Source organism: Papaver somniferum, unplaced genomic scaffold, assembly GCF_003573695.1.
Source record: "Papaver somniferum cultivar HN1 unplaced genomic scaffold, ASM357369v1 unplaced-scaffold_18, whole genome shotgun sequence".
Lineage (NCBI taxonomy): Eukaryota > Viridiplantae > Streptophyta > Magnoliopsida > Ranunculales > Papaveraceae > Papaver > Papaver somniferum.
Window position 1 is genome coordinate 8,421,770 of NW_020627707.1, and position 22,489 is coordinate 8,444,258.

A 22,489-nucleotide genomic window follows, 5' to 3' on the forward strand; every position below is an offset into this window, starting at 1 on the left:
CCACTCAAAAAAAAATCGTCGATATTTAATGTTTGTTAAAATTTTGTAGCATTTATGGTTGATCTTGATATATCCTCGAGAGTGTTATTGCTATCCCGTGTTAATTTACATGATAAATCTGTGAAATTGCTATTTAGAGTGCCGAGACATTATAAACTATAAATTTCAAGTCTTTCATTTGTTTCATTTGTTTACTGATTGACAAAGGCTTATCAAAGTTCTACTAATATTAGTATATACAGCTTGTGGCCCTATATTCTCAAGTGCCATAAATACACAATATGTTTTTTTTTAGAATAAATCATATCGCGTGGGTCTTGACATTTTGGCGTCTTTTCATTTATGTTTGTCTAATTCTAAAGTTTTCTAAAAATCTATGTATACTCTTCCAAGACTATATATAAAAACATCAATCATGTTCATGCAGGATGGGAAAATCTCTTTACCATATCAAAGCGGGACGGGCGAGTTTTACCAAATCATATCGGGACTGGGCGAGGCAAGGCGAAGCCGAAGCCGAGCTTTACCAAATCAAAAATATAGTTCAAAGAAAAAGATGCCCGATACGTAACACATGTATACAATATTTTTTAACATGATTTGAATTCAGATGTTCATGCATAATACCGTAGCTTTAGGACCATTACTCCGATGGTTGGTGCATAACTATACCATTGTATTTGTAATTGTAGATGGAATTGGTGAACCAAGTTTAGTATTAATAGATTTCTTAATCCTAGTTTGTTTGTGATAACAAAAGTACGTCTTTTTGCGTCTCTCGGCGTATATATATATATACATAGAGGCAGCGTCAATATTCACGTTCATGGGTCTAACATTAAGGACTGAAATTTTGTTTTGACTGCTTTACTGGGATTTCTTTTCTCTGATATATCGTTTGGTAGGAAGTAAGGAAATAAAGTTCTCACAAATTTGAAGTCAGGTCTTGTCTCACATTGATGGAGAATCTTAATGATATGAGATTAGAAATCTTTTCACGTCTTCCTCCCTTGCAACTTTTGAAGTGCAAACTTGTTTGCAAAAATTGGGAGAATCTTCTCTCGCTTCAAAAAGTGGGTCTTCTTTTCTTGATTGAACCATCTCTCCGTGACAGAAACCTACAGCTTCACTTTGGAGATTATGAGGAAATTTTTAGCATGAGCCGCTCCAGTGGGGAGGAGTTTACATATCAAAACCTTACAAAGATCAATCATCCGGCCATTAATAAGCGATCATGCGTGTTAGTGGATATGATGATTGGTTCTTGCAATGGTTTGGTTTGCTTTTGTATACCCCATAACAAAATCGATGATCCTGTCTACATCTGCAATCCTATCACTACCGAATATATTAACCTTCCCCGGTTATTAAATCATAAGAATGGTTATGTAGTGAGTGGATTTGGCTACCATCCTTTGATTGACAAGTACAAGGTCATTCGAATCCATTATCCAAGATCACATGATTCTCAAGGAGTCCCAATCACCCTAGGATCCGTCGAGGTATATACACTTGGGAGCGGTACTGGATGGAGAAGCATAGGAGAAGTCACCTATGACTTCTCAAGGAGTGGTGTCCTTGCGAATGGATCACTCTATTGGCTAGACTACAAGCAGAAAAGAATAGTGGCTTTTGATTTGGCAGATGAAGAGTTTCGATGGCTCCCAACGTTACCACCATGTTTCAACGGTAACAAAAAGGCCACATACCACGTCAAGGTGTTGGGAGGGGATTTATGTCTTGTTCATTCAGAGCCCTATGAGCCTATAGACATATGGTCATTCAAAAATAAGGAGATAAAAACGGATGTCCACGGTGATAAAGAAGAGAGGTACCAATCTTGGAGTTGGAGTCTGGAGTTTCGTATACCATGTTCACTCCTCCACACGAAGCATTATTTGTACGAACCTTTCGCTCACACGAAGAAGCACCAGGTTTTGTTGTGGATACATGATTCAGCTATTTATTGTTATGACAAGAAAACCGAAAGCTTAAATGAAGTTGTGGGAGAAGATCAAAATAGGATGGGTTTGTTTCAAGGAATCCCACACATGAACAGCCTTATTTCGATGAAAGCTCTAGGTGAAAAGTTTAAGAGTAGAACACATCAAAAGAAGGAAAAAAAGAATCGAGAAAGGATAAGATAATGGATATGTTCTTTCTGGTACTCATAATTTTTCAAGTTCCAGAGGGAAGAACTAAGAGACAGACTTGTTGTTAATTGCATATTTTCTTTCTTGATTGGTTAATGAGTTGGCAGTTTGTTGATTTTACATGTTTCATTATTTTATTTATTTTTTCGTTTGCTCTGTCGTTAGAATACACGCATTCAACTCAAAACGAATCCTTAATAAACCGCAAGATTTTAGATTTACACTCGTGCTGGCTGGTCCAAGCCTTCTAACTCGACCAACCAACCCAAATACCATCCCTACCTTTAACTGACAAGTTATCAGCCGAACTGCTCACATTCTTCATATATGAAAATACCTGGAAGTTCGGACGACAAAATTAATAACAAAAAAAAATTAAAAAAAAAAGAAATTAAGAAATTTAATATAGAAAAAGAGCTAGAACGGGCCCCTAGCTCAGTTGGTCATCCCCGTTCCTCAAAGTTTAATGCGCTCCAGGAGGCCCCGAGTTCGAGTCCCCAATGGCGTAATATTGCAGGAATTAACATGGAAGGTAGTGTTAGTTTGCCACCTTGTAACACAATCTCAGCCCCCTCCCGCCGTTTCGGCTCCCTTGGCTAGGTTACCCATGAGGCTCGCTGGAGGTTAGCACAGCAATCTGTTCAATTAATGTAATAGTATTTCGTTGGAACTTAGCTTGTTCGGCTTCCAACTAGTTTCATGTATAATATCCATCCATAAGATAAAAAAATACAAAAATTATTTTAAATTAATATTTATGTTTTTATCTTTATTTGATATGCCTCCACATATGGGTCATTAACTGCCTAATTGGGTAATAGTGAATTGTATTTTACAAAATAGTTAATCCGGTAATAGTGAATTTTAGTTGAGAATATAGTTAAGAGAAAAGACGGATCAAATGGGAAGCTTACATTTTTGCCTCATAAATAGCAGTGGTGTTTTTTTCTTTTGTTAAAATAGTTTGGTTCATTAAATTAGGATGTCTTTTGCATACTCCCTCCGTACTTATTATATAGGCGGAATTTTCATTTTTCCTTGTACCATTATATAGACGGAGTCCAAATTTCAAAACAATTTTTTACTTCTATTACCCTTATTTATTTGCTTGGAAATCCTCACAATTGAGTTTATGTCTCTAACATAGGGAATATAATAAAAGATAAAATAGGAAAAGTCATGGATATTTATGAAATTAAAAAAGAATTTTTAATCTAAGAGAATTGGTCCCTCCGCCTATATATGTGGTACGGAGAGAGTATTTTAATTTTAATGATTTTGAGACGATTGATGTCACAAAATATATGTTGTGTCTATTGTCAAATTAATTTTGTCTTCATGTAAATTCGAAATCTACAGCAGCTAGAGATAAACTTCGACAACAATTTTATTACTAACATCCTATTTTAGTCGGTGTTATGCCAAATCTGTCTTGGAACATCACAAATTTGTCTCTGCATGTGGGTATGAAAGCAAAAATTTAGTGCGAAATGAATAAACATCAATCCTATAAGTAGAATAGCAGAATTATATTGTAAATTAATTATTCCAGCTCTGTTCAATAGATACTTTTTCACAGCAGCAGGTTTAGCAGGTTCTTCATCAAAACTTTCATTAGAGCTACTTTTCTTTTTTGAAGCAGGCTTTGCAGCAGGTTTAGCTTCCTGATGGAATGAGCAGTGGAAATAAAATGAGGCTGAGGCTAATGAGTGACAGTAGATTAATGGTAACTGAGAAAGGTTGTGTATCGAGTGTCAGGATATATACAGTGCATCAAACTGATATTAAACAAATCTATGTACATTTCATTATTTTCGACAATGGATAGCAATAGGAATCACATGAATCCTGAAGAAAAGAACAAGATAGATAGCTTGGAAATTTTTATCTGTTTTACTGCGGATATAATGCTTTATAAATTTGAAATCAGTTTAGATTCACTATGAGCTTAACTTTTTCATGGAATATTCTATTTTAACTGATGAGCGATTGGATTTTGTTTTATTTTTCATAATATTTTTCTAACTAACATCCACAACTTGGCGTATTAGCTTCTGCGATTTATAAACGTGAAATGCCATGGGGTCTTAGAATATTTTTCCTAAAGGACAGAGCCTTTAACTGTACTCATATCTACGGTCTAAAAACACTTAATAGATTGGATGTGTAAATTAAAAATCCATATATTTGTTTGCTTACGGTTCACTCATGCGTTAAACTGACATTAAGAGAATGTCACTATGGTTGTGGATCTTATGTTTTCTTGGTTTTGGTTACATTTGCTTTTTCTTAAAGAGGAGTAGGACAAGTATTTTTTACTCGTATTGTGCAGCTTCTGATTCAACCTTCACAGCGACCACAAAATCCCTTCCATACCCTCCATAATCATTAGTGGTTGCAATTGTGATTCCTGGACATGATCATGAGCATGAATTAGGCTGAGGAGAAATTTAAGTTGGCATCATAGGCTTAACTTTCATCTTATAATGATAAAATGGGAGAAAAATTTGTTTCATATATTGTATTTAAATATTTTTGTCGTCAGTTCCACAATGTTAAGGAATATTAGGAATGTGCACTCGGTCCTTTCCTCTCTTTTAAAACAGGGTGTAACAATTCATTTTTTCCGTGTTAATGTCAAGGTATATATGGTGGTGACAAGTCTGCAACTGCGTGTTATCCAAACGCAAAATCTTATCTTTGTGCCTTAGGTCCATACCAGTACTTGAATAATTGTTGCTGCAACACAAAAAGTGCGTGCGTGCAGATATTTTTTTGGACACCCTTTTAAGTTTACCCACAGGTTTAGTTGGCACCTTAGCGAAAAATATCGAACTGATGCTTCGGAATATAGCCTGCTACAGCGTCCAGTCCATGCAACCTTGATTCAACAAAGGGATTTTAAAGTAGTTCAACACAAACTGAATGGGACAACGTAAGACTATTGTGACACTCGCTGACACCGGCTATTTTCAATTTGCAAGCCCTATATGAGTAGGTGCTAAACATGATACTAACAGGGGTTAAAAATTTGCAAACGTTATATAAATTTTTTTACATCCTAAGGTAAATTGATGATAACCCCTATGGCTATTAGCAATCTTTCTAAATCAGACTAATCCAAGTAACATAACATGCTAACAGTGGGCACTGGCAAAAACAAATCATCCCGGGCCATTATGGCACGGGTTATTATCTAGTAGTATAAACATAATCAGGCCAACCATGTCTTCCAAAAGCACCCGAGGAGCAATAAACTAATGTGCACAGGTAAGGCTGAATATGGTCATCCTATCCTATAAAATGAAGACAAATGGCAAACAAAAAAGAGAGTGAGAAAATCATCAATACTTTTGGTACCCGTACACCAATGAAAAGTGTGGGGGATAGATCGCCAATTGTTTCCATCGAAAATTATGCCAACATTTTGTAGAAATACAAGTAAGAAATAGTTCCTCAAGTAAGAACTTTAGCTTTTCTCCTTCTCTCGGATCTGAATTACCGATATACGGTGCAGATAAGGGATTTTCAGTGTGGAGGCATGATTGTCTACCTGCATTAACATCCAGTAAGTTACAATCTGCGCACTTATATGGAATTCCAAAGTGAAAAGATGACAATTGTAACTATTACTTGTTTTTCTAATGATTCGAAGCTCTAAATCTTTGTAGAAAATGTGCCAATCCAAAATATCATACATGTTCCAAGAACTTTATTATGTTTAATCTATATCTGAAGAGCTGTGAATGTAAACTGGTCACCTTCAAAATGGATAAGAATTATGCAAATGATTATTCAAACTGAAGTAAAAAGTGCTTTGAAGTAATATGTACCAGATTACAGAAAAGGATGCAGACACGATAAAAATTGAAGAGAGAAAACTAATCCAACTGCGATAAACAAATTCATACTCTAGAGCAGCTTGATTTAAAAGTCTTGATGTTTACTAAGCCAACCTCCTCATTAGACCCCATCTCTGAATTCTAAAAAATAAAATTAAAACATTATTATGAGATATGTTATCTAATTAAATTAAGAGAACCCATAAATGCATATTAGAATTATTGAAACAGAAAGCTAATCATACTAAAAATCAACTTCTATATGCTATGAGGGATTAAAATCAGTCATTCGCTTAAGAAAAATATCTAAAGTACCTGACGTTCGCTGCCAAGAGAGTTGGATGACTCATGACTCGGAGGGATTATTTCTGTTTGGTTGAACTGTAGGGCTGAACATGGTTTCGGTTTTCCGCTGAAACCAGACCGAACCAGACCAATTAGGAAGAAACCAAACCGAACCATTTACTAATGGATTGGTTATGGTGTAGAAAGTGGAAAACCGATAGTGTAGGTTTTGGTTTGGTTTGACCACTAAAACCGAACCAAAAACCATTGAAAAACCGATTAATTTTTAAACTTAGTTTTTACCTTGATTTACAAGTGTTAGATTCTACTCATTGATTTAGAGGATAAATAGAAACCCTAAATCTAATATTTCATTATAATACTCTCCCTCTTTATCATCCTCTTAGTCGCCTCCCTTCTCCGCCCCTAACTACAGCAGCCACTGCTGCTACTCGACTTTCTACTTCCCTTCTTCCTTCTTTTTTGTTTGTCAATAACTAAATTAAGATATATTATATATCTTTTTTTGATCTCTAGATTTAGAGTATGCTTTAACTATTTTTGATTTTTTTTTTGTCTGTAAATTTGTGTAAACCAATACTATCGGCAGTTACGATTTTTTTATCTGTAAATTTGTGTATTTGTTTTTTGTTTGAGTCATTTGACATAATTATTGGTTAACGAAAAACCACTGGGACAAACCGAAACCGGTTGGAACCATTTGGAAACCGAACCAATGGTTAATGGATTGATTTAGATTTTTAGAAACCGATAATATTGGTTTCGGTTTTGGTTTGGCTAGAAACCGAACCAAAACCGACCATGAACAGCCCTAACTGATATTACTGCTTTTAATACTCTCCTTTTTTTGCCTCATTCTTTGGTCTCAATTTCTTTCTATATCTGGATTGAACAACAAGGAATTTAGTTTTAAAACGCATATAATTAACATAACGCAAACAAAACTAACCATAAAAATTCAAGGTGACCAAATTTGTGGTACAACCCCAATCAAATGCTGGGATTAATTAAAACTCCATTTTAAATTAATTATACAAAAACCCCAAAATTTTAAAAAATTGATACAAAAACCCCAAATTTCAAAATTGGTTTCATCAAAAAAAAATTATGATGAAACCAAAAATTGGTTTCGTCAAATTCTAAGAGGTTTCATCAAATTTTACGATGAAACGAAATTTTGGTTTCATCAAAATTTTATTTTCTTGAATTTTTGTGTTACTTTTCTTTTGACGGGTTTTTTGTGGATGGATAGTGATTCCTTTGGGGTTATCACTCGCGGACCGCAACACAAAAGTTAAACATCTTGGTTTCTTTCAGTTGCGAAAATTATAGGTAGGCCCATGAGTTTTAGAAGCACTTTGCAGCAATGATTTGCAGTTGTCATTACGCAGGAAATGCCATGCTTTACAAAGCCATATGAAACTCAAGAAAATTTCTGAAACAATATAGGAGCGTTAGTGAGAGAGACAAACCTTTTGATGATGAGAAGATCGCTAAGGGATTGTAGTAAATCCATAAAGAACGTCCAGGTTTTCCGACGACACACAACCCAACGTAGCGGATTGAACTACTGCAAAACCCCAATTTATGCGTACTTAAATGATCATCATACAAAGAAGGTATTTAAATGATTATACCTTAAAATCAATGACCGCGTCAAGTGAATCCTTTTCGGCAAAAAAGGATTCTTATCGAAATTAATGACCACTTCAAGTGAATCCTTTTGGCTTCTGCTTTTGATGAAGCAAATACTTAATTTTTCGAAGCAGAAATAAATTTTCATAGTTTAGCTTGAATACAATAACAAAATTAAATAATAAACAAAAAAAAAATACTAAAGAGCGAACCAAAAATAATCTGCATCAAGAGTTTACCTTCCTCTTCGTCGTTCAGATTTACAAAGGAAAATCCAAAAATGAATATACAGAAAGTTAATCAAAGTAATTTAATGAACATGCAAAAATGACCGGAAAGAGAAGAACAATTAAATCCGAATATCAATCTCCAAGCAGAAAACCATTCTTGAGGCGAGATGAGTGATGGAAAAGAAAAAACCCTATTTTCTGCAAGTATGTCACCTATATCAGCTATGTAAAGAGAACAGGGCCCACCACTCGGTAGAGTCAGTTTTTTCGATCGGTCCAAAATTGTTGTTCGTGTTTTCTATTTCAATGATTCAGGGCAGACCGCCCAATAAACACCACCAAAACCGTCGTGTGAGAGGGAGAGGGGATGGTGGGACTAGGGATGCACAACGGTAGGGTGGGTAGGATATGACCTATTTCGTCGGCGGGTAAGAAACTTTTTCCCTGCCACCCTATCCGCCATTAAATGGATAAGATCCTAACCGACTCATTATTTGGCGGGTCGGGTAGGATAGGATAGCGGGTATAATCGTTTTAAACATAACATATGATATACGAAATAGGATAAAACGATTTTGCCTCGAAAATTTCATCTGAAGACTTCACAAGACCTGAAATTTCATCTGAAGACTTCGCAAGACCTAATGGGATTGTCGTGAAAGACGGTGATGGGGCTTAAATTTCATTAGGGCCATTACAGAGAATGTTCACCTTTCTAAGCCCTCCTATAACTTGGTTAGCTACAAGTTTTACCACCTGCATGGCGTTGAAGCAAAACCTGCAGCGCAGTCAAAATCTTTATGAACCAGCTGCTTGGCTGAGATGTAATAATTAACCAAGAGCCTATGGTTGTTTGTTTGGATACCGCGGTTAAGGTGATTCTTAATAAATTCAGAGCTACAAAGTAGATCATGCCAAAGCTTGCATACACACTTACATGTTAAGATGGAATTCACTGGTAACTTTAGAAACATCTCTGCGTGAATATCTTCTGGAGTAGCTCTGACATATATATATATATAGCTGTTGCTTCGTGATTTTTCTTCTTTAGCTCGTAAGAGATTAAGGTTTTCAAGTGAAAGATTCATTTTTAGCGTTTCTATCTCTTATTTATTTGCTTGAAGTGCACAATATCACAAGTAAAAAACTTTGGATACCAATCCGCAACAAGTTTGAATTCATAGTTCGCCTAGGAAAAGGAAAATTCTCTTTGTTCGGTTTTCTCACGGATTTAAAGAAGGTGGCTCTATTTCCATTATCAATTAAATTTTGGTCATCTGGCTAGGCTTGAGAAGAAGAAGAAGAAAGGGCTTCGTGATTCGTAAACTCTAATGTGACATATAAAGATCAAAAATACCAGTCGTTAAATTATATTTGCCATATAGAAAAAAAAGCGATGGTTATGCTAAAGTTGATCTCGGGTTGGGAAGAAGCACTTTTACTAGTCGCAAAGTCATAAATCATAATCGGTAATTCAAATTCCACCAGTTATTCTGGTTATTACAATAGAAAATTGGATTTCGAATGCCTTTAGTTTTCCACAAGGTCATTGGCCAGCTTTGTTTTTTGGGTGTAGAGGAGATTAGCTAGAGGCTCTACTTTATGTTAGTGACCTTCCTTCAGCACCTTGTTTTTTGCATTATTTATTTTATTTCTTGGTTCCAAGGACCTTTATCTATGCCGAGAGACAAGTTTTGCGACCTGCATGGCGTTGACACTTTATGGTAGATGCATGCCAACATCCCTTTGCTGGCTTTCATTCCTGAAGCTGATGTTTGTGTACTGTATATGCATGCCTGATTTGATATGTCTCTCGATATTTAGGTCACTTTTGAAGTTGTTATTTTGTATACGACATCTACAGTTAGGAAACATCTAATATATCGAATTTATATTGGTATCGGAAATTGACTATTGCCTGAGAATTTCTATAATTAGTTGTGTTTTCAGTCTATAAATAGAGGGGTAGCACCTTAGAAAATTAAGGGTGAATGCAAGTAGCATCATATCATAGGGTAAAGAGAGGTGAAAGCTGGGAGGTGTGTGCAAACTGTCGGAGGATTAAGAGGAGTGTCCGTGAAATTAAGTGCTGATGTTAGAGGAAGATAGTTTTTCACAATCGGTGAACATAGCTAGGGGTGCACATATGTTATGTTTAAGACATATGTTATGCGGGTAAGAAAGGACATGGATTATTTGGTCTTTTACATATGTTAGGCGGGTAAGCGGGTAGGGTAGGATAATTTCGGATTTTATCCGTCACCCTACCCATTTGACGGCGGATAAAATAGTGTTTACCCGTCACCCTACCCGTCAATGGCGGGTAGGATAGGATGACGGGTAAGGGTAGGATATGTGCACCCCTAGGTGGGACACATCGTCAGGGAGTTAGAAGGGGGCCATTAAAGGGTGAGCCAGGTCTACCAGCTGAGTCTAGGCGGTTTTGGAGGAGTTCTATGGGACGGTCTGTTAAAAAAAATTGTTTCCATTTATATCCTCTTTGGATGTGTTTTTTACTTTCCCTCGGGCGTTATGCATTGCATTTTTTGATCTATTACAATCTTTGATCAAGCTCATATATTGTACGGGAATACAGATATGAGGAAGCTGGTATATTGATTCGTCAATTTTCAAAAAGTGAGATACAAAATACTTAAAGATTCGTGTATATATATATTAAAAAAATATTTTAGTAAAATGAATCATATAAATATAAAAATTATTTAAATACTATTTGGAATATTAAATATAGAAATTATTTAAATACTATTTGGAAAATTAAAATTAAATCTCGCTCGTCCATCACTCATCAATATTGTTTTTATCAAAGAGCATTGTTCGTTAAGTGAAAGATCTGCAACTTCATTTCTAATGATACCCCACATTCTACTTTCTCCTTTCGTATAATTTTCACTTTTTCATGAAAGGAGACGAAAATTACTATGAACAAACACTAAATCTTGAGTTTGTTGGGAATAATAATATATATGCTCTAATTATTATATTATATATAAGAAATATTCGTTCTTAGAGTATCCGAGCAGTATCCCTGAGTATCCCCTACCCTTTTCGTACTTAATATAAAAAATGATACTTTCAATGGAGTATCCGATATATATCCCCAAGTATCCTAAGTATCTGACATTGCTACGGCGTCTGATACGGATATGTCATCGGTTTTATTTCGTACTTCATAAATTACAATTGTGGAAGCTCAGAATTCTACAATAACCTGTTAAATCTGTTTAAAGCTTTTGGTTCGAGTAATGTTATATATTTAAATAGAAAGTTTCTTCTTGTGGTAGATAGGATAACTAGAAAAAGAAGAATCGATCTTTTCTTGTTTGCAGACCTTTCATGAGATAAAAAATCTTTTTTTACTGATAATAGATTAGAGCCTGCTATTATCTAATGTAATGCAACTTTCCTTCCCTTTTTGACAGAAAAAAAGTTATAGAAAAACCTGTAGATTAAAGAAGAAAAAAAGAGGTTAATTCCAATAATTTATTGATTTGTCTCCACTTCGAAATCATAACTTAAAATGTAATATAGGCTCAACTTCCCTAATAAAATTATTAAAGAGTCCACAAGATAGCAAACTCATAATAGAATCTAGGAACTAAAAATTAGGTGGCTTACATTTGTAACGAATAATAGGATGATAATTTATACTATTCGTGGAGACGTACTTGCCTGATCAAACAAACAGGGTCTTTTTAAATTTAGACAGTGGGATGGATAGTACCCTGATATTTTTGAAGATAATGGATGAGACGATGACGACCACGGGCGTATCCTTTATTTCTTCAGTGTCCAAGTTACGACTTAGCTTAGTGGTTGCCTCATCTATACAGTTATCTTAACATTGTTTCCGCTGGAAAAAAGATAGGGTGTAAGTCGAAAGCAAGACTATGTACAGGTAAACTGTTACTTTTGTAACTTGAAAAATGCAAAGCATGAGAGTTACAAATACCTAAGGTCTTGGAGCGTGAACTCGCGCATCATGCAAGGCTGACCATTGGCTCTCTTCATTTCATGCAGATTTGTCAGACTGCACACCCATGGAAAAAAAAGGTATCAAATAACATAAAAAAGTGGGTATACGTTACGCCAGACACTAATCAATAATTGAGTGGCTACACAGTAAAGATTACTAGTGAGGTAGGTGTTCGCCAAACGTCATTCCAGATCTTCGTATTTGGAAAAAGTGAACTTGTGATGAGGGATTTCGATTGAAGTGCCTCATAGATATTTCTCCTCAGTATCCCAGTTGAAGAAAAGGCGGTGTTCATTGTGATCTGGCCGAAATATCTTTTTATCACCAAGAGTGGCGAACCTGTTCAGGGAATATATTCCACCAAGCGTAGCAATGGATCGAATTTCCAAATGAGCTTCTTTGGTACTACGCCATGCAGTTCATTCCCCTGTGTCAGGCACAAATGTTATTTGATGAAGTCAGATGCCAGATTGTAATAAACATATGGTTGTTACCCTAAAATCAAACATAAGTATAATTCACTACAGCCAGTGAATTACGATAATTTGAACATGGAATTTCAAAATATAGAACAGACTATTTCCAACTGTTATTGCATGTAGGGGGAAATACCTATCTAACTTCAAATTTTTAGTATGTACCAAAGATTTTAGATATATTTGATTCAATGTACAGAAATATATATACTAAAAATATGATATGTTCAATACGACATTAGAGATGAGACTACAGGACAAACATATTTCAGATACAAATTCAGATGCTTACACTGTCATCGAGCATGAAGACGTCCAGGCTAGTGACCTCGTTGGTACCCATGAAATCTAGTACATTCCAGTTTCTTGATATTCGAACGCGAGTCATCCATTTTGTGCCTTCTTCGGTGTCACCAATATGAAATAAGGTTTTATAGGTGTTTGCCTAACGTTCGGAAGGGCATCTGGGGATCCATTTGAATACAATGAAAGAGTATGGACTGCATAAAATTGGAAACAAATAGTCAGCAAAAGTATCACCAATGACATAAATATACACAGCAGGGACATCACAAATTATTTTGAAAGCAAAAATATTGTCAAATTAATGTCACAAAATATATGTTGTGTCTATTGTCAAATTAATTTTTTCTTCATGTAAATTCGAAATCTACAGCACCTAGAGATAAACTTCGACAACAATTTTATTACTAACATCATATTTTAGTCGGTGTTATGCCAAATCTGTCTTGGAACATCACAAATTTGTCTCTGCATGTGGGTATGAAAGCAAAAATTTAGTGCGAAATGAATAAAAATCAATCCTATAAGTAGAATATCAGAATTATATTGTAAATTAATTATTCCAGCTCTGTTCAATAAATATTTTTTCACTGCAGCAGGTTTAGCAGGTTCTTCATCAGAACTTTCATTAGAGCTACTTTTCTTTTTTGAAGCAGGCTTTGCAGCAGGTTTAGCTTCCTGATGGAATGAGCAGTGGAAATAAAATTCAGTAAAACATCATATCAATCAGGTTAGGTTATTATCAATCTGTGGTAATACGTACAAATAGATTTGTTTTATAGATAGTTATTTTTTATCACAGTCTTGATTTAGTTTTTATTCTGATTGCATTTATTCTATTTTTTTTTTTGATAACTATGTATGTTCTATTATTTTGTAGGATTGTTGAAATTTACAGACGTATTTGTTCATCCAAGCTAAGTTATGGGGAAACCCTAATAGCCACTCATGAAACGATCTCTCAATTCAGGTGATTTTTGTATTCAACTCACTGATTTTACTTTCAAATTTTCTTTTTAATTTTCAAAATTATACGTGATGGTTCCCACTCAAAAAAAAATCGTCGATATTTAACGTGTTTGTTAAAATTTTGTAGCATTTATGGTTGATCTTGATATATCCTCGAGAGTGTTATTGCTATCCCGTGTTAATTTACATGATAAATCTGTGAAATTGCTATTTAGAGTGCCGAGACATTATAAACTATAAATTTCAAGTCTTTCATTTGTTTCATTTGTTTACTGATTGACAAAGGCTTATCAAAGTTCTACTAATATTAGTATATACAGCTTGTGGCCCTATATTCTCAAGTGCCATAAATACACAATATGTTTTTTTTAGAATAAATCATATCGCGTGGGTCTTGACATTTTGGCGTCTTTTCATTTATGTTTGTCTAATTCTAAAGTTTTCTAAAAATCTACGTATACTCTTCCAAGACTATATATAAAAACGTCAATCATGTTCATGCAGGATGGGAAAATCTCTTTACCATATCAAAGCGGGACGGGCGAGAGTTATTCTGGTTATTACAATAGAAAATTGGATTTCGAATGCCTTTAGTTTTCCACAAGGTCATTGGCCAGCTTTGTTTTTTGGGTGTAGAGGAGATTAGCTAGAGGCTATACTTTATGTTAGTGACCTTCCTTCAGCACCTTGTTTTTTGCATTAGTTATTTTATTTCTTGGTTCCAAGGACCTTTATCTATGCCGAGAGACAAGTTTTGCGACCTGCATGGCGTTGACACTTTATGGTAGATGCATGCCAACATCCCTTTGCTGGCTTTCATTCCTGAAGCTGATGTTTGTGTACTGTATATGCATGCCTGATTTGATATGTCTCTCGATATTTAGGTCACTTTTGAAGTTGTTATTTTGTATACGACATCTACAGTTAGGAAACATCTAATATATCGAATTTATATTGGTACCGGAAATTGACTATTGCCTGAGAATTTCTATAATTAGTTGTGTTTTCGGTCTATAAATAGAGGGGTAGCACCTTAGAAAATTAAGGGTGAATGCAAGTAGCATCATATCATAGGGTAAAGAGAGGTGAAAGCTGGGAGGTGTGTGCAAACTGTCGGAGGATTAAGAGGAGTGTCCGTGAAATTAAGTGCTGATGTTAGAGGAAGATAGTTTTTCACAATCGGTGAACATAGCTAGGGGTGCACATATGTTATGTTTAAGCCATATGTTATGCGGGTAAGAAAGGACAGGGATTATTTGGTCTTTTACATATGTTAGGCGGGTAAGCGGGTAGGGTAGGATAATTTCGGATTTTATCCGTCACCCTACCCATTTGACGGCGGATAAAATAGTGTTTACCCGTCACCCTACCCGTCAATGGCGGGTAGGATAGGATGACGGGTAAGGGTAGGATATGTGCACCCCTAGGTGGGACACATCGTCAGGGAGTTAGAAGGGGGCCATTAAAGGGTGAGCCAGGTCTACCAGCTGAGTCTAGGCGGTTTTGGAGGAGTTCTATGGGACGGTCTGTTAAAAAAAATTGTTTCCATTTATATCCTCTTTGGATGTATTTTTTACTTTCCCTCGGGCGTTATGCATTGCATTTTTTGATCTATTACAATCTTTGATCAAGCTCATATATTGTACGGGAATACAGATATGAGGAAGCTGGTATATTGATTCGTCAATTTTCAAAAAGTGAGATACAAAATACTTAAAGATTCGTGTATATATATATTAAAAAAATATTTTAGTAAAATGAATCATATAAATATAAAAATTATTTAAATACTATTTGGAATATTAAATATAAAAATTATTTAAATACTATTTGGAAAATTAAAATTAAATCTCGCTCGACCATCACTCATCAATATTGTTTTTATCAAAGAGCATTGTTCGTTAAGTGAAAGATCTGCAACTTCATTTCTAATGATACCCCACATTCTACTTTCTCCTTTCGTATAATTTTCACTTTTTCATGAAAGGAGACGAAAATTACTATGAACAAACACTAAATCCTGAGTTTGTTGGGAATAATAATATATATGCTCTAATTATTATATTATATATAAGAAATATTTGTTCTTAGAGTATCCGAGCAGTATCCCTGAGTATCCCCTACCCTTTTCGTACTTAATATAAAAAATGATACTTTCAATGGAGTATCCGATATATATCCCCAAGTATCCTAAGTATCTGACATTGCTACGGCGTCTGATACGGATATATCATCGGTTTTATTTCGTACTTCATAAATTACAATTGTGGAAGCTCAGAATTCTACAATAACCTGTTAAATCTGTTTAAAGCTTTTGGTTCGAGTAATGTTATATATTTAAATAGAAAGTTTCTTCTTGTGGTAGATAGGATAACTAGAAAAAGAAGAATCGATCTTTTCTTGTTTGCAGACCTTTCATGAGATAAAAAATCTTTTTTTACTGATAATAGATTAGAGCCTGCTATTATCTAATGTAATGCAACTTTCCTTTCCTTTTTGTCAGAAAAAAAGTTATAGAAAAACCTGTAGATTAAAGAAGAAAAAAAAGAGGTTAATTCCAATAATTTATTGATTTGTCTCCACTTCGAAATCATAACTTAAAACGTAATATAGGCTCAACTTCCCTAATAAAATTATTAAAGAGTCCACAAGATAGCAAACTCATAATAGAATCTAGGAACTAAAAATTAGGTGGCTTACATTTGTAACGAATAATAGGATGATAATTTATACTATTCGTGGAGACGTACTTGCCTGATCAAACAAACAGGGTATTTTTAAATTTAGACAGTGGGATGGATAGTACCCTGATATTTTTGAAGATAATGGATGAGACGATGACGACCACGGGCGTATCCTTTATTTCTTCAGTGTCCAAGTTACGACTTAGCTTAGTGGTTGCCTCATCTATACAGTTATCTTAACATTGTTTCCGCTGGAAAAAAGATAGGGTGTAAGTCGAAAGCAAGACTATGTACAGGTAAACTGTTACTTTTGTAACTTGAAAAATGCAAAGCATGAGAGTTACAAATACCTAAGGTCTTGGAGCGTGAACTCGCGCATCATGCAAGGCTGACCATTGGCTCTCTTCATTTCTTGCAGATTTGTCAGACTGCACACCCATGGAAAAAAAAAGGTATCAAATAACATAAAAAAGTGGGTATATGTTACGCCAGACACTAATCAATAATTGAGTGGCTACACAGTAAAGATTACTAGTGAGGTAGGTGTTCGCCAAACGCCATTCCAGATCTTCGTATTAGGAAAAAGTGAACTTGTGATGAGGGATTTCGATTGAAGTGCCTCATAGATATTTCTCCTCAGTATCCCAGTTGAAGAAAAGGCGGTGTTCATTGTGATCTGGCCGAAATATCTTTTTATCACCAAGAGTGGCGAACCTGTTCAGGGAATATATTCCACCAAGCGTAGCAATGGATCGAATTTCCAAATGAGCTTCTTTGGTACTACGCCATGCAGTTCATTCCCCTGTGTCAGGCACAAATGTTATTAGATGAAATCAGATGCCAGATTGTAATAAACATATGGTTGTTACCCTAAAATCAAACATAAGTATAATTCACTACAGCCAGTGAATTACGATAATTTGAACATGGAATTTCAAAATATAGAACAGACTATTTCCAACTGTTATTGCATGTAGGGGGAAATACCTATCTAACTTCAAATTTTTAGTATGTACCAAAGATTTTAGATATATTTGATTCAATGTACAAAAATACATATACTAAAAATATGATATGTTCAATACGACATTAGAGATGAGACTACAGGACAAACATATTTCAGATACAAATTCAGATGCTTACACTGTCATCGAGCATGAAGACGTCCAGGCTAGTGACCTCGTTGGTACCCATGAAATCTAGTACATTCCAGTTTCTTGATATTCGAACGCGAGTCATCCATTTTGTGCCTTCTTCGGTGTCACCAATATGAAATAAGGTTTTATAGGTGTTTGCCTAACGTTCGGAAGGGCATCTGGGGATCCATTTGAATACAATGAAAGAGTATGGACTGCATAAAATTGGAAACAAATAGTCAGCAAAAGTATCACCAATGACATAAATATACACAGCAGGGACATCACAAATTATTTTGAAAGCAAAAATATTGTCAAATTAATGTCACAAAATATATGTTGTGTCTATTGTCAAATTAATTTTTTCTTCATGTAAATTCGAAATCTACAGCACCTAGAGATAAACTTCGACAACAATTTTATTACTAACATCATATTTTAGTCGGTGTTATGCCAAATCTGTCTTGGAACATCACAAATTTGTCTCTGCATGTGGGTATGAAAGCAAAAATTTAGTGCGAAATGAATAAACATCAATCCTATAAGTAGAATATCAGAATTATATTGTAAATTAATTATTCCAGCTCTTTTCAATAAATATTTTTTCACTGCAGCAGGTTTAGCAGGTTCTTCATCAGAACTTTCATTAGAGCTACTTTTCTTTTTTGAAGCAGGCTTTGCAGCAGGTTTAGCTTCCTGATGGAATGAGTAGTGGAAATAAAATTCAGTAAAACATCATATCAATCAGGTTAGGTTATTATCAATCTGTGGTAATACGTACAAATAGATTTGTTTTATAGATAGTTATTTTTTATCACAGTCTTGATTTAGTTTTTATTCTGATTGCATTTATTCTATTTTTTTTTTTGATAACTATGTATGTTCTATTATTTTGTAGGATTGTTGAAATTTACAGACGTATTTGTTCATCCAAGCTAAGTTATGGGGAAACCCTAATAGCCACTCATGAAACGATCTCTCAATTCAGGTGATTTTTGTATTCAACTCACTGATTTTACTTTCAAATTTTCTTTTTAATTTTCAAAATTATACGTGATGGTTCCCACTCAAAAAAAAATCGTCGATATTTAACGTGTTTGTTAAAATTTTGTAGCATTTATGGTTGATCTTGATATATCCTCGAGAGTGTTATTGCTATCCCGTGTTAATTTACATGATAAATCTGTGAAATTGCTATTTAGAGTGCCGAGACATTATAAACTATAAATTTCAAGTCTTTCATTTGTTTCATTTGTTTACTGATTGACAAAGGCTTATCAAAGTTCTACTAATATTAGTATATACAGCTTGTGGCCCTATATTCTCAAGTGCCATAAATACACAATATGTTTTTTTTAGAATAAATCATATCGCGTGGGTCTTGACATTTTGGCGTCTTTTCATTTATGTTTGTCTAATTCTAAAGTTTTCTAAAAATCTACGTATACTCTTCCAAGACTATATATAAAAACGTCAATCATGTTCATGCAGGATGGGAAAATCTCTTTACCATATCAAAGCGGGACGGGCGAGTTTTACCAAATCATATCGGGACTGGGCGAGGCAAGGCGAAGCCGAAGCCGAGCTTTACCAAATCAAAAATATAGTTCAAAGAAAAAGATGCCCGATACGTAACACATGTATACAATATTTTTTAACATGATTTGAATTCAGATGTTCATGCATAATACCGTAGCTTTAGGACCATTACTCCGATGGTTGGTGCATAACTATACCATTGTATTTGTAATTGTAGATGGAATTGGTGAACCAAGTTTAGTATTAATAGATTTCTTAATCCTAGTTTGTTTGTGATAACAAAAGTACGTCTTTTTGCGTCTCTCGGCGTATATATATATATACATAGAGGCAGCGTCAATATTCACGTTCATGGGTCTAACATTAAGGACTGAAATTTTGTTTTGACTGCTTTACTGGGATTTCTTTTCTCTGATATATCGTTTGGTAGGAAGTAAGGAAATAAAGTTCTCACAAATTTGAAGTCAGGTCTTGTCTCACATTGATGGAGAATCTTAATGATGATATGAGATTAGAAATCTTTTCACGTCTTCCTCCCTTGCAACTTTTGAAGTGCAAACTTGTTTGCAAAAATTGGGAGAATCTTCTCTCGCTTCAAAAAGTGGGTCTTCTTTTCTTGATTGAACCATCTCTCCGTGACAGAAACCTACAGCTTCACTTTGGAGATTATGAGGAAATTTTTAGCATGAGCCGCTCCAGTGGGGAGGAGTTTACATATCAAAACCTTACAAAGATCAATCATCCGGCCATTAATAAGCGATCATGCGTGTTAGTGGATATGATGATTGGTGCTTGCAATGGTTTGGTTTGCTTTTGTATACCCCATAACAAAATCGATGATCCTGTCTACATCTGCAATCCTATCACTACCGAATATATTAACCTTCCCCGGTTATTAAATCATAAGAATGGTTATGTAAAGAGTGGATTTGGCTACCATCCTTTGATTGACAAGTACAAGGTCATTCGAATCCATTATCCAAGATCACATGATTCTCAAGGAGTCCCAATCACCCTAGGATCCGTCGAGGTATATACACTTGGGAGCGGTACTGGATGGAGAAGCATAGGAGAAGTCACCTATGACTTCTCAAGGAGTGGTGTCCTTGCGAATGGATCACTCTATTGGCTAGACTACAAGCAGAAAAGAATAGTGGCTTTTGATTTGGCAGATGAAGAGTTTCGATGGCTCCCAACGTTACCACCATGTTTCAACGGTAACAAAAAGGCCACATACCACGTCAAGGTGTTGGGAGGGGATTTATGTCTTGTTCATTCAGAGCCCTATGAGCCTATAGACATATGGTCATTCAAAAATAAGGAGAAAAAAACGGATGTCCACGGTGATAAAGAAGAGAGGTACCAATCTTGGAGTTGGAGTCTGGAGTTTCGTATACCATGTTCACTCCTCCACACGAAGCATTATTTGTACGAACCTTTCGCTCTCACGAAGAAGCACCAGGTTTTGTTGTGGATACATGATTCAGCTATTTATTGTTATGACAAGAAAACCGAAAGCTTAAATGAAGTTGTGGGAGAAGATCAAAATAGGATGGGTTTGTTTCAAGGAATCCCACACATGAACAGCCTTATTTCGATGAAAGCTCTAGGTGAAAAGTTTAAGAGTAGAACACATCAAAAGAAGGAAAAAAAGAATCGAGAAAGGATAAGATAATGGATATGTTCTTTCTGGTACTCATAATTTTTCAAGTTCCAGAGGGAAGAACTAAGAGACAGACTTGTTGTTAATTGCATATTTTCTTTCTTGATTGGTTAATGAGTTGGCAGTTTGTTGATTTTACATGTTTCATTATTTTATTTATTTTTTCGTTTGCTCTGTCATTAGAATACACGCATTCAACTCAAAACGAATCATTAATAAGCCACAAGATTTTAGATTTACACTCGTGCTGGCTGGTCCAAGTCTTCTAACTCGACCAACCAACCCAAATACCATCCTACCTTTAACCCTAGTTAGTAAGTTCGCGAATGATTCACGAATCATTCGCGAATTTTTCCGTATCACGAATTTTACCGTTTTATTCGCGTACGTTTGCAACTCTGAACCCAAGTCGCGTATTATGTGGCATTCCCGGATTATTCGCGAACCGTTCACGAATTTTACGTATTCCGAATGATACGTCCGCTTAATTCGCCATAAATTCTTTAGCTTTTACTTTTCAAAGACTCCACTTTTTGGGCTTTACTGCCTTCCGAGCATACACGACCGAATATTAGACGTGTTGTAATTTTTATGAAACAAAAACGACTGAAGAGATTTGAAGGTGAAGATGAGAGAGATCTCAAACTCACTAACCAAGCATCTAAACCACCATACGACGTCCTCTTGGAAAACTAATGTTGTATATATTATTAATATCATCATATTAAGTTTATTTTTTCTTTAAATAACTCACACATATGCATAAAAATTGGTCTATGACCTTATAAATACAAATTATTTGTTATATATAGATACCGAATTTTCAGAGCCGAACTCACATTTATAAATCGAATTATACACGTACGTATGCCGTTCCGAATTACTGACGAATCACGTCCCGTTGACCGAATTTTGGACCGAATCTGGATTTTACAAAACCGTATAATACTCGTACGTTTGCCGTTCCGTACGTTTGCCGAATCCCGAATTGCTAACTAGGCCTTTAGCTGACAAGTTATCAGCCGAACTGCTCACATTCTTCATATATGAAAATACCTGGAAGTTCGGACGACAAAATTAATAACACAAAAAAAATTAAAAAAAAAAAAAGAAATTAAGAAATTTAATATAGAAAAAGAGCTAGAACGGGCCCCTAGCTCAGTTGGTCATCCCCGTTCCTCAAAGTTTAATGCGCTCCAGGTGGCCCCGAGTTGGAGTCCTCAATGGCGTAATATTGCAGGAATTAACATGGAAGGTAGTGTTAGTTTGCCACCTTGTAACACAATCTCAGCCCCCTCCCGCCGTTTCGGCTCCCTTGGCTAGGTTACCCATGAGGCTCGCTGGTAGGTTTGCACAGCAATCTGTTCAATTAATGTAATAGTATTTCGTTGGAACTTAGCTTGTTCGGCTTCCAACTAGTTTCATGTAATAATATCCATCCAATAAGATAAAAATTATTTTAAATTAATATTTATGCTTTTATCTTTATTTGTTATGCCTCCACGTATGCCCTAAAACAGGTTCTTATTTGACACGAAGTGTTGGAGATTCACTCA

General features: G+C 35.3%; 2 protein-coding genes across 2 annotated transcripts; both read left to right on the forward strand.

The window, feature by feature from the left end:
* Positions 1–959: 959 nt before the first annotated feature.
* Positions 960–2,147, forward strand: LOC113338012 (F-box protein At3g07870-like). The gene has a single exon (XM_026583537.1). The coding sequence runs from the start codon at positions 960–962 to the stop codon at positions 2,145–2,147; it is 1,188 nt and encodes a 395-aa protein (XP_026439322.1).
* A 17,607-nt stretch (positions 2,148–19,754) lies between these two features.
* Positions 19,755–20,945, forward strand: LOC113338013 (F-box protein At3g07870-like). The gene has a single exon (XM_026583538.1). The coding sequence runs from the start codon at positions 19,755–19,757 to the stop codon at positions 20,943–20,945; it is 1,191 nt and encodes a 396-aa protein (XP_026439323.1).
* The last annotated feature ends 1,544 nt before the right edge of the window (positions 20,946–22,489 follow it).

What these genes read in the sequence shown, in the direction of transcription:
- LOC113338013 (XM_026583538.1), top strand. Translation starts at nt 19,755, where the DNA reads ATGGAGAATCTTAATGATGATATGAGATTAGAAATCTTTTCACGTCTT.
- LOC113338012 (XM_026583537.1), top strand. Translation starts at nt 960, where the DNA reads ATGGAGAATCTTAATGATATGAGATTAGAAATCTTTTCACGTCTTCCT.